A 16,708-nucleotide genomic window follows, 5' to 3' on the forward strand; every position below is an offset into this window, starting at 1 on the left:
AAACTATGATAAATTTTTAACAACAAAAAAATTTAGCTAAGTGATTATTTCGGCAAGGTAAACAAATTTGATGATAATAGGAAACAAAATAGGCGCTAGCGGTAGTTGGTTCCTGAGTTCTCTCCGTCGCTTCCTTCGTAGTAGTTGGTGAGTTCGTGTATTCCCCTTTTCTATTTTTTTCAATTTTTCTTTTTCCTTTGTCCTTGTCAATTTTGTTATTGTAAATTACGACTGAACCGTCTTTTGTTGCTGTAAGTTAAATTTATTGTTGTATTGAGCTAAATTTATTGTTATTGTTGAATTTAATTTATTGCTAAAAATAATCTTTTAAATTATATTTTTTGTTACTAAAAATTATTACTGAATTGAATTTGTTGCAAAGCTAAATTTTTTGTTGCTGAAAATTATCAGAATCATCATTGTGATAAATTTATTGATGTAAGAATAGATAGTTTTCGTGTAGAGACTCATAGCCTTAGTCTTAGCCTTTAATTGTATTATTGTAATAATAAGAGTTAATTTAATATTGAGTATTGGCTATGTAGACAATATTGGATTATTGGTATAATGGTATTTGATGAATTGATTTGTTGTTGAATTTATGCTTTTCATTAATTTATTAATTATTAATTTATTGATTATGTTATATTTTGTTCTTTTGTTCATTTAAATTAAAAAATATTTTATATTAGTCACTAATTTATTATTTATATTTGTATCATTAGTTATATGATTTATGTCTATAAATTAATACTTAATTATTATTAATATATTTGTAAAGATATACATTTTAATTTTTATTTTTTTAATAATTTTATATTTTTATTTAATTATAATCAGATTAACAAAATGAATCGGTGACTCCACCGATTAAATCAATAATTCGAAAACCTAATCATATCATCAGGTCAATTGCCGGTTACATTGTAATCTATGCTAATAGTACGTGCCTTTAGATTATATATTAACATTTAATTAGCAAAAAATTTTAAAATTTTTATATTGAAATATATAATAAATGCATTACAAGTTAATTTATATTTGTTATAAAACATTTTTATTTTTTTTGATAGATAAAGAATTAATTCGTCGTAGATGAGGGATTCATTTAAAAATTTATCTTTGGCCAACCTCCAAAATTTATTTAAGTGAACTAATGAACAAACATCTTTAAAATATTTTTAATATTTAATTTTTGGTGATAAAATATTTAATTTTTGGAGATCATTTATTAACATACAAATATTCATAAAGATCTCAATTAAAAAAGAAAAAATAAAGTATCATTTTTGTTCTTAATGTTTAGAATAAGTTTTAGTTGTATTTCTAATATTTAAATTGTTCTATTTATATTTCTAATATTTTTAAAAGTGATTCAATGTTATTCTACTAACAAATCAGATTATATTTTTTAATTATTTTTACTTAAATATATTTATTTTCAACTAGATTTTATTTAGATGTGTTTTATTTTAATATTATATTTATTATTTATGTTTAAGTTTAATATATTTCTAAAAAATAAATTATATAAATATTATTAAAATTAATTTTAATTTTTTATGAATGATTTTTTAGAATAAATCATTAATTTAAAAAAAATTTCAAAACTCAAATAAAAATTTATAATATATAATTATGATAAAATAACATTAAATTACTTTTATAAATGTTAGAACCCGATTTAAACCTTAGGAGATTGTAAATAAAACTTATCCATTTGGAGAGACAAAAGCCATACTTTACACAACGAAAAAAATTCTCTCTGCTTCTCTGTCCGTAAAGTGGGGTTTCTGGCGCTGGTCGCTGCAGAGACTCTTCAAATCTCCATATTCAGTTTTCTGCTTTCAGAGTTCAAAACAAAAACAGATCACAAACGGAGTGAGAGATACGAATCCATTCATTAATTCATTCACTCATTCACTCGTTAGCTCGTCAGAAGAAATGTTCCCTCAATTCGGAGCGACGGCGGAATCACTGAGCAAGGCGTCCACGGCGGTGTTCCGGATCGGCACCGACGCTCACCTCTACGACGACCCCGATGACGTCAACATTGCCCCTCTCCTCGAAAGCAAGTTCGACTCCGAGAAAACCGAAGCCCTCAAACGCTTACTCGCTCTCATCGCTCAAGGCTTCGACGTCTCGAACTTCTTCCCTCAGGTTTCAGATCCATCTCTTCCTAAATACCACCAATTCAATAAGATTTTGTTGACCGTTATTTGGGAGCGGAAATATTCGAGTTTAATTTGCTTGTTTTGGTGATTTCTCTGTAATTTGCATGTGAATGGATTAGAATTGCCTAAAAATTTTGCATATATTTGGAGCTTGTCACACTCAGTTACATGCATCTCGGTTTGTATGGGAGCAACTATGAGTTTGGTTGAATTTCGTTAAGAGATGTTCTGGTCTATTTTGCTCATAATCCACTTGCAAGTGTGCACTCCAAAGTGTTTGCGCGCGAATTAATGTGTAGATTGTTTGCATAGATATTGTGCTTGTTGAACTAAGTTATATCTCTATTTTTATCAGAATAACTAGGGAATTTGATTTGGTTTAGTTGATGATAATTTACGAAGCTAAATTTGTTTATGGTTGCCTTTCTGTTCACTTGTAAGCGTTGATTTCTCCATCGGTTATTTATGGATTGTTTCTCAGTAGCTTGTTGCGCTTTTCATTTGTTCTCTCTCTTCATTTTGCACTCAGTTACATCTTGATTTTCATCTTGAACTATAGCAAATTTCATTTTATTTTTGGGTCTTGATTGATAAAGAGAAATTTATTTTATTGTTTTGCTGTTGATTAATTGATTTCTTTGCGTTTTGCTTGGGAAATAATTAGAGTATGCATATATATGATGTGTAGCTTTAGAAAATGATATGCTGCTCATTTACTCTTTCTCACTTTCTGTTCTCCCTCCATTTACTCATTGAACGAAAAATTGCAGGTTGTTAAAAATGTTGCTTCTCAGTCGTTGGAAGTGAAGAAGCTCGTGTACTTGTACCTCCTTCATTATGCTGAAAAGTATGTACATGTAATCAGCCTATAACTCTGATGTTTATAGCATATTCGGATGGTCGCTTACCTTTTTGTCATTCTATTCCTTCTCAGGGTCTATTTAGTGAGGGCTGTATTTGTTGTTTTATGTCTTATGAATCGTTTAAATGTAATTATTAGTCTTCTGCACATTTGAAACATGAGTTAGGTGTTAGTTTTCAGGTTGTAATTTGATGATTATACTAGAAAAATGTCCTATTGCCCCTCAAGTAGTTATACCCCAGTTTCATGAGCTATAGTATTATAGATGTTAAATTTTGTTAGATAATGAATTGTTGTTATGAGGCCATCATTCTCTTGCTTTTTCTGTTTCATTCTTTAGGCGTCCAAATGAAGCATTGCTATCAATTAATTGTTTCCAGAAGGACCTGGGGGACACAAATCCATTGGTCCGGGCATGGGCACTTCGTGCCATGGCAGGAATTCGCCTTCATGTAATTGCACCTCTTGTTCTTGTTGCGGTGGGAAAATGTGCTAGAGATCCTTCTGTCTATGTTAGAAAATGTGCAGCTAATGCTCTTCCTAAGCTTCATGATTTGCGGATGGAGGAACATACTTCTGCAATTGAAGAGGTTTGGTTAACATGTGTGCTCCTTGTCACAGTAATTAAGAATTTCCTTCAGTATGACTTAGACGACATACTAAGTCGAAGAAAAATGTCATTCCATGGTTTCTTTGGGTATAGAGTAGACTCTTTTACCCAAGAATCCTTAAAGGATTTTTTTTTTCCTTCCAAGATAGTTGATTTCATCAGTTAATAGTTTTAAGGCCTTACTTGCTGAGTTCATAAATTTTATACTCAATGTGCTGCAGATTGTTGGAATATTGTTAAATGACAATTCCCCTGGAGTTGTTGGAGCTGCTGCTTCTGCATTTGCTTCTGTCTGTCCGAACAATTTTTCATTGATTGGAAGAAACTACAAAAAGTTGTGTGAAATCCTTCCTGATGTGGAAGAATGGGGTCAAATAATTCTAATTGGGATCCTTCTGCGGTATGTGATAGCTAGTTATGGGCTTGTCAAAGAATCCATCATGTTTTCTTTGTATGGTAAAGATGATAATTTGGAGGTAGATGAACAAGATTTTATTTTAAAAGAAGATACTGGTTATGCCTCTGAGAAGACTTTATCTGAATTAGCAAATATGATCTTGCAATGTTACATTGAAGGACCAGATGAGTACTTATCACGGTCAAGTTCTGCAAATATGGTTCCTCCTAAATTAGATGTATCACAGTTTACATCTTGCAGTAATGATATTGTGAAGATCCTGCTGAAGTGTACATCACCGTTGCTATGGAGTAATAACAGTGCAGTTGTTCTTGCAGCTGCTGGTGTACATTGGATAATGGCTTCTAAGGGCGATCTTAAAAGAATTGTTAAACCACTCTTGTTTCTAATGAGATCATCATATGCCTCCAGATATGTGGTACACTACATTTTATGAATCGTCTATTATATCTTTTCTTGGTTTGTTGTTTGCTTGTCTTGTCTGTTTGGCTGTATTTGCTTCTACATTCTCTATTACATTCTGTTGATTGCTATTTGATGTATTTTTTATGATTCTTTCTTGGAGAAGCTTGCATTAATTGTAGTGTCTTATGACTTTATACACGATATTCCTTTGACTCTAGTAAATTACTACTTTATGAATAAAAAGAATTATTAGATGATGTTTCTATATAGAGAAAAGATTGAACATCCAAGCCTCAGAAGGAAAATAATTTCTTCTATATATTTGATAACTGATATATTTTAAACTAGTTTTAGAGAATGGGCAATGAAAATTTGTGTAGAGGGTCATTGAAGTGATACTAATTACTGACCTTGAAAAGACCTATCTATTGTCTAAGGTTTAACTCCTGTAGTATTCCATACTTTCCTATTATTACATGCCTAAGTAAAAAAGTTAAAATTTTCTATTATATACTATCTTTTGGTTGTGCCCAAAATTTCACTTAAACATTTAAACACCATCAGTAGGATAAAAATCAGTGAATGCTAGTGAGACTGGCGCTGCAGATGATAAGTAGGATAAGGCATACAGCATACCTACTGTATCCCTTGGATGTTGGTTCTGATCATATCAGTAATTGGCTTTATCATTCAGTTTTCACATGTTAATGAGTTCTTGACACATTGTGTACTAGCTAGGTTGAAACCATGATCTATACATGGGTGCTGTGGATGGTGAGTTCAAAGATAGAAACTTCCAGGGAGTGGCTAGGAATTGTAACATGTAGGATCATGTTTGTTTCCTTTAAAAATGCATGACTTTTTACATGAATTAAAATGTTAACATGTTTTTCAAAATTGGATTCACTTCTAGTCACTTTTTGGTCAGTTGTGGTGGTAGTTAACAGAGTATGCATTGATAAACAAGATTTTGCTCAGACATCTAAACGAGAACGTTCTGTTTTGGAATGAATAACAATTGATGGTTGGTTCATTTGATTTTGAGACTAGCATAGATGAAATCACAAATTTCTTTACTTGATGCTACGAGAGGAGCATTCTATTGGTTAAAATATGGCATGGGGAGATTTATATGTGCGTGAGAGATATTTTTAGAAGATATTTGGGTATAAATTAATTTTTAACACATTTTCTATAGCATTGCATGATCTATGTAGCTAACCCCTTGGGTACTGCATTTCATAGATACTTCTCAATTTATTTCACATTTGAATCTGATATTGTCGTATTAATTATTGTTTGTTCACTGACTTTATGCAGGTATTATGCAATATTCAAGTGTTCGTTAAAGCCATGCCATCTCTCTTTGCTCCACACTATGAAGACTTCTTCGTATGTTCTTCAGATTCCTATCAGATAAAAGCGCTTAAGTTGGAAATACTTTCTTCTGTAGCTGTGGAGTCATCTGTTTCATTTATTCTTAAAGAATTTCAGGTATCTTACATCAAATCAATTGTTTATGGTTGTTCACATTTTATCTTATTGCCACAACACTGCTTTCATGGAATTTGGTGCATAAATTGACACTTCTCTTAGTGTGTTGCTAGGATTATATTAGAGATCCGGATAGGAAATTTGCTGCTGACACAGTTGCTGCCATTGGGTTATGTGCTCAGAAACTTCCAAAAATGGCAACTACATGTGTAGAAGGGTTGTTGACTCTAATTAGACAGGGTATGTGATCTTTTCATTAAGCTTATCTATTGAAGAAAATATCATGCTTCTTATGGAACAGTTGTTTGGCATCTTTGATGAATGTTGGCTGTGTCCTGTAACCCTAGACCAATTTCTATTGAATAGGTTTGGGGTTTGGTAGTAGAAAGAGGCAAAAGTTGTGACACTTTGCAGTGTTTGCCACTATCTGGACTTTTGTTGGAGCGTAACACACCTTCAATGACAGATTTTCTAACAAGCAAGTCTTATGGGATAGGATTAAATGCCTAACATCTATTTGCTGTAAAACTCATGATCTGTATAGAGGACTTCCCTCTTAGATATGTTGAGAGTTTGGAAAGCTATGCTTTATAGATAAATCTAGTTTTTTGTTTGCTTTTGTATAGAGGGCCCCTTGTCCCCATTTTGTATTATCCTTCTCATCTTAATGAAATAATTTTTTATCTAAAAAAAACTATTTGCAGAATACTTTTGCGGGGAAATTAGATCCATGGATGGAGAAGATGGTGTGTTAATTCAGGCAATAATATCCATCAAATCAATCATAAAATTAGACCCACCCAGTTATGAGAAGGTAATCCGTTCTTGCTGTCTGACACTTTGATCTGTTGTTCTTGTAATTGGTTTTAGTATATGTATTACATTAAAGTAATGGTCCATAAGACAATACGGAGATATGGGGAACAAACTAACAGGAGAATGGGAGATGGAATTTAATATCTCGAATGTAATATTGCAATTCGCAATATTTAAGTTAGTACTTTCAGTGGTTGGTACGTTGCTTGTATCAAGACTGACCTGTAGTCTTTTCACTTGTTAAAAGGTCATAATTCAATTGGTCCGTAGTTTAGATGCAATCAAGATTCCTTCTGCCCGTGCAATGATTATTTGGCTGGTGGGGGAGTATTGCTCTTTGGGTGAGATAATTCCAAGAATGGTGAGCACAGTACTCAAGTATCTTGCTCGGTGTTTTACTTCAGAAGCACTGGAAACGAAGCTTCAGATTCTTAATACAACTGCAAAGGTATGTCACTGAGTGATTTTTACACTTTCACATACAAAAATTCATTTTTATACATTTTACTTATTGATTATTGTAGTGTTTTACTTCTACTCTTCCCCTTCCCCTCTTTTATCTATTAATTGAATTTAAAGACTTAATTCATTTGTTGACCATATGCATGTGGTGTCATTGATTTGTTCAAAGATAAATATAAACAAAAGCAGATTTGTATGCCATTTATTTATTTATTTATTTATTTATTTTTATGGTTATTTTTTGCTGGGCATATGGAAGGAAAGTTATTTTTTCTGGTTGAATAACTTATTTCTAAGTCTGTTTTAGTAAGTTAAGTATGTGTGTATTATTGGATTTCTACAGGTACAAAGATTCCAGCCTCTTTTGGTTTTGGCACATTTATTTTTTGTTTAGAAGAAAGATTTCTATCCAAAGCAATGAGTTTATGTTTTGGAACGACTTTTGCTCACAGGTCCTAATTTGTAATACTGGAGAAGATATTTGGACCCTGCAAAAAGTTTGGAGCTATGTAATTGAATTGGCTGAGTGCGACATGAATTATGACGTCCGTGATCGATCACGTTTCTTGAAGAAACTTTTCTCATGCAATGTGGATTCACAAAATCATGTTGAAGAACAAAATAGTGAATCACAAAAAAGAGATCAGTCATATGTATTTGCGGAATGCATATTTGGTAGACAGACAACAGCTGTGACTGTGCCAACTGAACCCATCAATGATCGATTTTATCTTCCGGGATCTCTGTCACAGTTAGTATTCCATGCAGCTCCAGGCTATGAGCCTCTCCCCAAACCTTGTAGTCTTCCATACATTGATTTTGATCAGAATGATGGAACTGCTAACAGCGATTCAGATGAAGATGGTGATCCTAGTACATCTGGATCTGTGGATGAGGGAAGTGCTTCAGATTATAGTTCTGAACAGTCGGTTACTGCTTCAAGTGAAGCTGATGGCAGTGATGAAATTGATTCTGGAAATGAAGGCAACAACAATGTTGATCCTTTGATTCAGATTTCAGACACGGGTAATGTATCTGAAGAACAAAATGGTGGGGTTCACTCCAGATTTGGGGACTTGATGTCCACAAAGTCTCTTGAATCTTGGTTGGACGAGCCAGCCAAGTCATCTAAAGAAAATGAAACAAATCAAAGCCGAGCCCGTAGATCTTCAGCCAGAATAACAATTGGAAATATTAGAAGCCGAATTAAACCCAAATACTACACGCTCTTAGATCCAGCAAATGGAAATGGGTTAAAAGTTAATTATTCATTTTCAACTGAGACTTCTAGTGTATCCTCTCATCTTGTCTCCCTAGAAGTATTCTTTGAGAATTGTTCTTCAGAGGCCATGTCTGATATAGTCTTAATAGATGAGAGTTCTAGCAGAAGCTCAGATTCTAGTACAAACCAGACGCCATCTACAACAGAAAAGTAAGTTTCAACATGCCCTTGGCATCGTTTATTTAGTTCTTTTATAATTAGGCATTTTACAGATTTTTTTTCTGTTCCAGTACTATGAAAATCCATACTGAAAATCCAGCTATGGTTTCCATGGAGGACATCCCTTCTTTGGAGCCTGGTCAGACAGAAAACCGCACTCTACTAGTTCGCTTTCATCACCATCTTTTGCCTCTAAAACTGGCTTTATTTTGCAATGACACAAAATTCCCTGTTAAGTTAAAGCCCGACATTGGGTACTTTGTAAAACCACTTCCAATCAGCATTGAAGCTTTCAGGGATAAGGAATCCCACCTTCCAGGGATGTTTGAATACATAAGGAGGTATGTTAGTGTGTTGTTTGTTTATTTTCCATTGGATACAAATAGTTCAAGACACTCATTCCCATTCCCTGGAATTATGTACCATTTATCTGATCAAATTCCTTTGGTGGTTCTTCATACTTATCATCCCTACTTTATACTCGGAAATTGTTTGATAATGCATAAGACGACTTGTTATTTTCTACACCTCATGTAATGTAATAAAGCATCAGGGTATCCGTGTTTGGATTCTTATGACAACCTATATGCAAGACTAGAGTAAAGCTGACATAGATAAAAATGATGGAAACTTAAATTCAAAATTTGAACTTCCAAGGATGGGACACTTTTCATATTCTAAATTTAAATGGAAATCTTGTTTTGAGCTGCTGCTTCCTTTGTATGAAATTATGAAATTCGTTTTTTTATGCCAATAATGACTGGACCTGCTGCTTAATTTTGAATTGTGTTTTTATGTTTTACTGAATTTATTGGAAACATCGCTTTTTAGTTTGATCTTATTTTTCAAGAACCTAGAATGATTATATTTTTCCTGTAAGAGATAATACAGCACATCATAGAATTGCCCTCCTAGTTTTTTACCTTTGTGGGGAAGATATTAGTATTTATTCTTGTACGTCGTTCCTTTTGTTATTCTCATTTCATCTGTGGATGTTCTAAATTTGGTTTTTGTGCATTAATTTGCTCCCAGTTGTACCTTCACTGATCACCTTGTAGAGTTGAACAAGGGCAGCAACTCTCTGACAGAGGACAAATTTCTTGTGATCTGTGAAGCCTTGGCACTAAAGATGATGAGCAATGCAAATCTTTCTCTTGTATCTGTAGATATGCCTGTTGCTTCCAACCTTGATGATGCATCTGGTTTGTGCCTGCGTTTCAGCAGTGAGATCTTGAGCAATTCCATGCCATGCTTAATTACAGTCACTGTTGAAGGTAAATGCTCTGATCCATTGACAGTTTCTGTAAAAGTCAATTGTGAAGAGACTGTATTTGGCTTAAATTTCTTAAATAGGGTTGTCAATTTCTTAGCTGAGCCATCTGTTACCCGCTCATAAGTCAAATATCTGATGGGAAATTCACAAATATTGATCTGTGGAAAGTACTTAGAGAAACCTGAGGAATATGACTACTCGTGTGGGGTTTTTGTCTTTGGTGAGTTATTTCGCTTTTGGGGATCGGAGTGGTTGTAATTTAACATTGTATTGTTAGTCTTTTACTTTCTACAGAATTTGATGTCTTATTCTTAATTCTTTTTAGTGCTTCCATTGTCTTCCCATAAAGTAACTGGACTGCTGCACTTTAATACATTGCACCATTAAGTTTTGCTAGCGGTAAGTTTTCTGGTTTATGATTGGCTTTGCAAGCAAAGATCAAGCATCTTGCATAACCAATTCTGCCCAATTGTTATTGACACGTACTCTGTACTAAACTGCAATCCTAAAATTCAATGGAAATCATATTTTTCGAGTAATTTAGACGTCTCTAGTTTAAAGACCCTCTAATTTTAGGTGTTTTATAACAAATGTTCTATTACAAAAAAAAAAAAGAAAAAAATTGTCATTAAATCAATTACTTTGTATTTTTTTATATTTATACCCATTGATTTATATATTTTTCTAATTAATAATTAGTCATCAAAATAATTAAACATGTCATAGTAAAATAATTAAATTTATAATAGACAAATAATCAAATTTGTTTATTTAATTAAAAAATTAAGAGATGTTGAATATGTATTTTTATACATGGTGGTTGATTAGTGCTTAATTTTTGTGTACCCGATGTTATAAGTAAGGCGTAATATGGCTAAAACAAACTTAGAAAACTTCCTTAAAGTTTACGAGATAAACTCTTGTAATACAAACTTTATGCGAAAATGCGCAGTTGAATAACGTGTTTTCAAATATTGACTCTGATTTATTATTATCATAGGGATGAAAAAATGTCTCTTTGATTTTTACCAAGCATTTTATGTTTTTTTTTCCAATTAAAATGTTCCTACTATAGTATTTTTATGGAATATTGTCAGTAATTTGCAGAAGTCGTAGCCATCGTTTTACCTAGCATTGATTAATCTTAATCTTAAAATGATAATGCTAAAGAGCACTTGAGTAGTTGATGCTCCCAGGAATGCAACCTAATCATAGACATACTAAGAAAAGATATTCTTAGTGTAAAGTGTAACTTGTAAAACGTGTATGGTACGCATTGGAAATAATAAATTAATCAAACAATGGATTCATATAAAAATTTGGTGTTTTTTTTAAATAAAAGTAATTTAATGTTGTGATGTAAATTTTTTTTATCTATTAAAAATAAAAGTAATTTAATAAAAATATTTTTTATTTATTAATAATGTTTAGATATAACAATATAAAAATATTTTGTTTATTTATTATTTTAAAAAATAAAAATTGTAGCTTTTAAAATTTATTTTTAAATATTTTTTTTAATTTAAAAAAATTGTCAAACAAACTAAAATTTTTAAAACATGGGGCTTAATGACTTCATTTCATAGTTATCAGAACCGACCCGACAATCGACCCAGCCAGATTACTGCGTTATTGGTTCAACCGGTGGATCATAGATTCAACCGATTGACGCAGTCATAATTAAATAATTATATAAAATTTAATTTTTTATATCAAATCAACTTATTTCTTAATTCATTAATTAATTAGTATCTATTACATATTCAAATATATGTTAAAAAATATTAATATTAATAGATGTTATATAATTATCAATAACAAAAATATGTCATTGATTAATAAAATTTTTTTGCTTATCTTTTTTAATTTAAAGATATTTAACAAAGTTTAATTTTTATTTTAATAATTATATATAATTAAAAAATAATTCATTTTAAAAAAAGTAAGTATAAAATAAAAAATAAATTAAATTAATATGAACACTATTCATTAGAATAAAAAGATAAAAAATATCTTAAATTTACATGACTAAAAGAATTAATACACAAGTTATTAATTAGGATATGTCAATAGTTAGTAATATATTTATTAAAAGTTATTATATAATACAAAGAGAAAATTTGTACCAGTGGTTGTAGGCTCTTTTGCATTCAAGTTCGAACCCCAGCAGCGCCTAATATATATTCTCAATTTTTGAAATTGAGTGATGCTGACATCAGCGGGTCAACCGGTCCAGTTTGAGTCTCGGTTTAAATTGGATTTAACCAAATTTATTGAATTTAATCAGTTCGTTTATTTATCCGATTAAAATGTTAACTCGAACCAATTTAAAATTCGATTCACCGATTTTTTAATTGAACCAACCGATCCGATCTGGATTTGATAACTATGCTAGCTGGGATATATATATATATATTCAGCAAAGCTACATAAAATATATACTTGTCAAATATATTTGTCATCATTAACTACATGGACATTATGCTACATTTTTTGCTACTTCTCAAACAACAAATAAAACTGACACGGTTGATGCATTGCCACTACAAGAAAACAGTTCTATTGTCATGCTTTTAAAGCATGGCAAAAAGATGAAAAAAGTGTGGCGATAATTTTTCGCCATACTTTTTAAACTACTGATGCATTTTTTAAAGGGTCACATCTGCTAGCGTGGCAATTGTTCTATCGCTATGCTTTTGGTGACCTATCGCCATGTTTTATTTTTTGCCACACTTTTGCAGATTGCCACGCTTAAAAAGCGTGGCCGTATGTGAGAGATACAGCCGTGCTTTCAAAATGTGGCGATAGAGAGATACGGCCACGTTTTTAAAGCGTGGCGATAGCCTTATCAAATTAAAAAAAAAATTATTTTTCTGACTTTATCTTTATCACTGCACAATATAAAATTTTAGTCCTTTTTAGTATGCAATTTTTATTACAAGACAAATTAAACAGTAATTAGTGACATATATATTTTTTTTATAATTATTTTACACATTAGTACTCAAATACAAAATAAATCTTGAGTTCAAAACTTTGATTTCTCAACAAGCTTCTCAACTTAAGTATAAAAGCATAGAAATAATCAAATAGCCAATACATCATCTCTATATATTAGTCCACCCAAAAAGAAAATATTAGGGCACTCTTTTTAAATAGATAAAAGAACAGAAGAAATTCAAAAATTTAAAATTGCAAGTCACATTATATATAATGAATTCTATGCTTATCATCTACCAACTAACAACAAAAATGAAATTCTTTAAATAGTATAAAATATTATTAAGTGGACAAATTAAAGAGAAGAGTTAATCACCAAAAATGCTCTCGAATTATTCAAATGCTGACAAAAATATACTCGAATTTTATTATCGATAAAAATGCCTTTAAATAATTTAAAAACACAACAACAATACCCAACAATAAATATATATTTTCAAAAAATGCCTTAGAGATTGAATTTTGATGTGATTTTTTACAAGTATAATTAAAAAAATGAGATATTATTATTCTTAAAATTTGGTAATTTTTTCTAAGTATATATTTTTTTGTGATTTTTTAAAGTATTATTTATTAACAAAAAATATATATACTTAACGAAAAATCACCAATTTTTATATATAATAATATCTTATTTTTATAATCATACTTGCAAAAAATTGTATCAAAATTCAATCTCTAAGGTATTTTTTGAAAATATATATTTACTGTTAAGTATTGTTATTATGTTTTTAAATTATTTGAAGACATTTTTGTCGATAGTAAAATTTGAGTGTATTTTTGTCGGTGTTTAAATAATTCGGGGGCCTTTTTGGTGGTTAACCCTAAGAGGAAACAGAATAAATATCCTCTCAATTTACCATTTGTTCAAAAGACAGTGTTTTTTTACAATTCGAAAATTTTTAATTAATTTCTAACTTTTTAAATAATTGGTCTAAGCGATTCCTATTATTGATTTAAGCAGTTTCTGTAATAAGACTAGTAATAAGAACTATTTAGACCAATTATCAATTAGAAACTAGTTAAGGGATTTTCGAATGGTGAAAATATACTTCATCTTTAAAACAAATGTTTAGGGACCTAAACGGACATTTACTTGAAAATATATAATGCTAAATAGCCTACAAAAGTAAAAACCATGCAAGACCTTCAATTTCTGAACTACACCAGAGTTGTACAGTTGTACACCATTTGATGAGACAAATATGTTGATTCATAATAATATGAAAAAAGCTTTTTCACTGTCACAATATGTGCTTTCTTGAGACCAGGGTATTCCTCGGACCAGAATTGCAAATTGACTTGGATTTGGAGCTGACCCAATGATATGTCAGTAAGGTGCCTATATTCCTGATGAACACAAATAAATCCTGATATCAAAATAGTTTCTCTTTATACTATTGTCTATTGTGTGTAAACATGTAATACATAACTGGATAAGAATTCACAGTAAAGCATCTAGCCCAAGTCTCAGTTAGTTGTCTACTTTAGTTTTTCACAAAATGAAACTGATATAAATGAAAACGGATTAAGAACCCCCCATCCCCCAGAATCAAACAAATAAAGCAATAGCAATTAGTTAACAGTGATGGAGGACAGTGATGCATATCAAACAACACTATGGAGGAGAAAACAAATCAATAAAGCAATATCAATTAGTTAACAGCAGTAGTTGGAAAAAAGAAATAGCTTCAAAATGAACGAGAAGAAATCAGCAAACTGAACAGATATTACAACAATTAAACTAACTTCACATAAAAAAACATGATAATTAGTTAATGCGGCCAATAACTTCCAACAACACAAGTACTCAAAAAGAAATTATTTAATTTTAACACTCAATATATTTGACTGGTTTTAGAAAAGTTGCTAGCAAAAGCTATGCAACCACCACAAATAACTCATTATTCTGTAGATATTTGAGGAGCAATAGTTTACACTTTGTGCTGCCTCAGAAGTTAGTTTTCTATCAATTCTCTTACTTTATGCTTTCTTCTTGCCAGCTTCCATTTATTTCTTCTCTGCTACGCTTGTAACTTCATTTACTGCACTATTTGTTTCTTTCGATGGTACTTTTCCATTGAATTCATTCTCAGTAATATACATTTAACCTTACTCGAGGCCAATACACTCTAATTAGTAATTTCTATAGTTTGATAATCAACACCCTTCCACAGTGCTGACTAGTTACTATAAATTGCATTGTAAATAGGCTTGTCGATGATGACTGATTTTGTAATGCCAATGTACTGAGTGTATATATAATAGTACATTGAAAATGTAAAACAAATAAACTTTAGAATTAAAAAAAGAAACATAAAAACATGTCATTGATTCTTCCAACTGTAATTAAGATAATTTTATCAACAATTCCAGACAAAAAGAAGAAAAAACTAACAAAGTTCATTTGGGATCTATCTCACATAGTTCCCGCAATTAGCAAATTAGGCTAAAAATGATAAAAGAAAAACAGAATTAAACAATAAACCAAAGCTTGACAATTGCCATGCATAATTTCTCGTCAACTCGGAATGACCAAACTTGAACAACATCATCCTTTTCTAAATTGTTAGCCTCTGCAACTTTGACCCAATTTGATCTCAGAATATAGGATATGCTAACTTTCTCTGACTCTGGTCCCTTGTGCATGAACCACTTAATCAAAGTCAACTCAGTGATTTCCAGCGAGGGTTGGATCAATTTCACCTTTATTCCCTTTTTCTCCTCCAGAATTTCTAGTTCCGTGGGAAGCAAGAAATCTTTGTCCTTGACCTGCTGTGACGGTATCGAAAGCCGGTTTTGTTGCGGATTCAAATCAGAAAGATATAGAGTTTTTTGAATGAGCAGAGTGATCCTGCTGCCACCCATATCACTTATCAAGTTCTTGAAATTTTGTGGCAGTTCAGAGGGTTCTTGGTTTTGGTTGACTGGTTTCTTTGATTCTCTCTTGGACCAAGAATCCATTGAGCTAACGGTCTTCTTGGAATTCTTGTTCGAAACCCGTTCTTGATCGGCACTGGGGCTGTTTCTTTCTTGGTTGACTGGTTTCTTGGAAGACTCCTTTGAAACCTGTTCTTGGTCGGCACTGGGGCTTGAATTTGCAGCACTACTTGAAGTCTCTAAATTAACTCTCTCTAAGAAGTTCCCGGGGAGGTTAAACAGAATATTAACAACTTCAAGTTCATTATCGTTGAAATCAAACTGTTTATTTTGAATAGAACAGTCTGTTTTTGTTTCCTTGATAATCATCCTCTTGTCCTCCTCCTCGTTAGCCCCTTCAAGACAGTAACCAAAGGCGTTTGCTGCCGTTCTTGCCTTCCTCTTGCTTGAGAAGGGCACCTCAACTGTAGAATCATCAGAATTCCTCTTGTTGGATGAAGATCGTGGTTTGCATTGTAACCATTGGCAGCGTAGTTTGGCTTTATGCGTTTCCATTCTTTTCTTTAGCAATGAAGATTGAAGAGAACGTGAGTTTGGCACAAGTTTGGAAAGTAACGTTAATGTGTATACTTCATTCAATCAAGCACCTCTTGTTATAGTATGTTAATTTGTTTGACAGATTAAAATTAAATCTTTCAATCAATCAGTATCTTCTGATTTAAGAAAAGATAAGTTAATTTCAAGATTTCAAAAGATTATAAATAAGATAAATTAAATGAAATAGTGAGAAGATAAAAAAAAAAAGATAATCAAATCTCAGATTTAAAATTGATTTCATAGAGATAGTGTATCTTTGTAGAACAATGGAAAAGA

At 31.5% G+C, this 16,708-nt stretch overlaps 1 protein-coding gene across 1 annotated transcript; it reads left to right on the top strand.

The window, feature by feature from the left end:
• The first annotated feature begins 1,699 nt into the window (after window positions 1-1,699).
• PAT2 (protein affected trafficking 2) lies at window positions 1,700-10,351 on the top strand. The gene is made up of 11 exons (XM_016310886.3): window positions 1,700-2,160; window positions 2,945-3,021; window positions 3,377-3,626; window positions 3,868-4,482; window positions 5,790-5,963; window positions 6,077-6,203; window positions 6,668-6,777; window positions 7,027-7,227; window positions 7,694-8,673; window positions 8,754-9,023; window positions 9,715-10,351. Exons 1-11 carry the CDS (start codon window positions 1,945-1,947, stop codon window positions 10,076-10,078), a joined length of 3,384 nt encoding a protein of 1,127 aa, XP_016166372.1. The 5' UTR covers window positions 1,700-1,944; the 3' UTR covers window positions 10,079-10,351.
• The last annotated feature ends 6,357 nt before the right edge of the window (window positions 10,352-16,708 follow it).

The sequence above is a fragment of the Arachis ipaensis genome, chromosome B7 (genome assembly GCF_059453495.1).
Source record: "Arachis ipaensis isolate K30076 ecotype BB chromosome B7, ASM5945349v1, whole genome shotgun sequence".
NCBI classification, from domain to species: Eukaryota; Viridiplantae; Streptophyta; class Magnoliopsida; order Fabales; family Fabaceae; genus Arachis; species Arachis ipaensis.

Excerpts from the sequence above, each read along its gene's own strand:
- PAT2 (XM_016310886.3), top strand. The coding sequence starts at position 1,945 with ATGTTCCCTCAATTCGGAGCGACGGCGGAATCACTGAGCAAGGCGTCC. Across the intron at positions 7,228-7,693 it reads TTCTTAATACAACTGCAAAG|GTCCTAATTTGTAATACTGG; the intron begins GTATGTCACTGA and ends TTTTGCTCACAG. Across the intron at positions 9,024-9,714 it reads ATGTTTGAATACATAAGGAG|TTGTACCTTCACTGATCACC; the intron begins GTATGTTAGTGT and ends ATTTGCTCCCAG.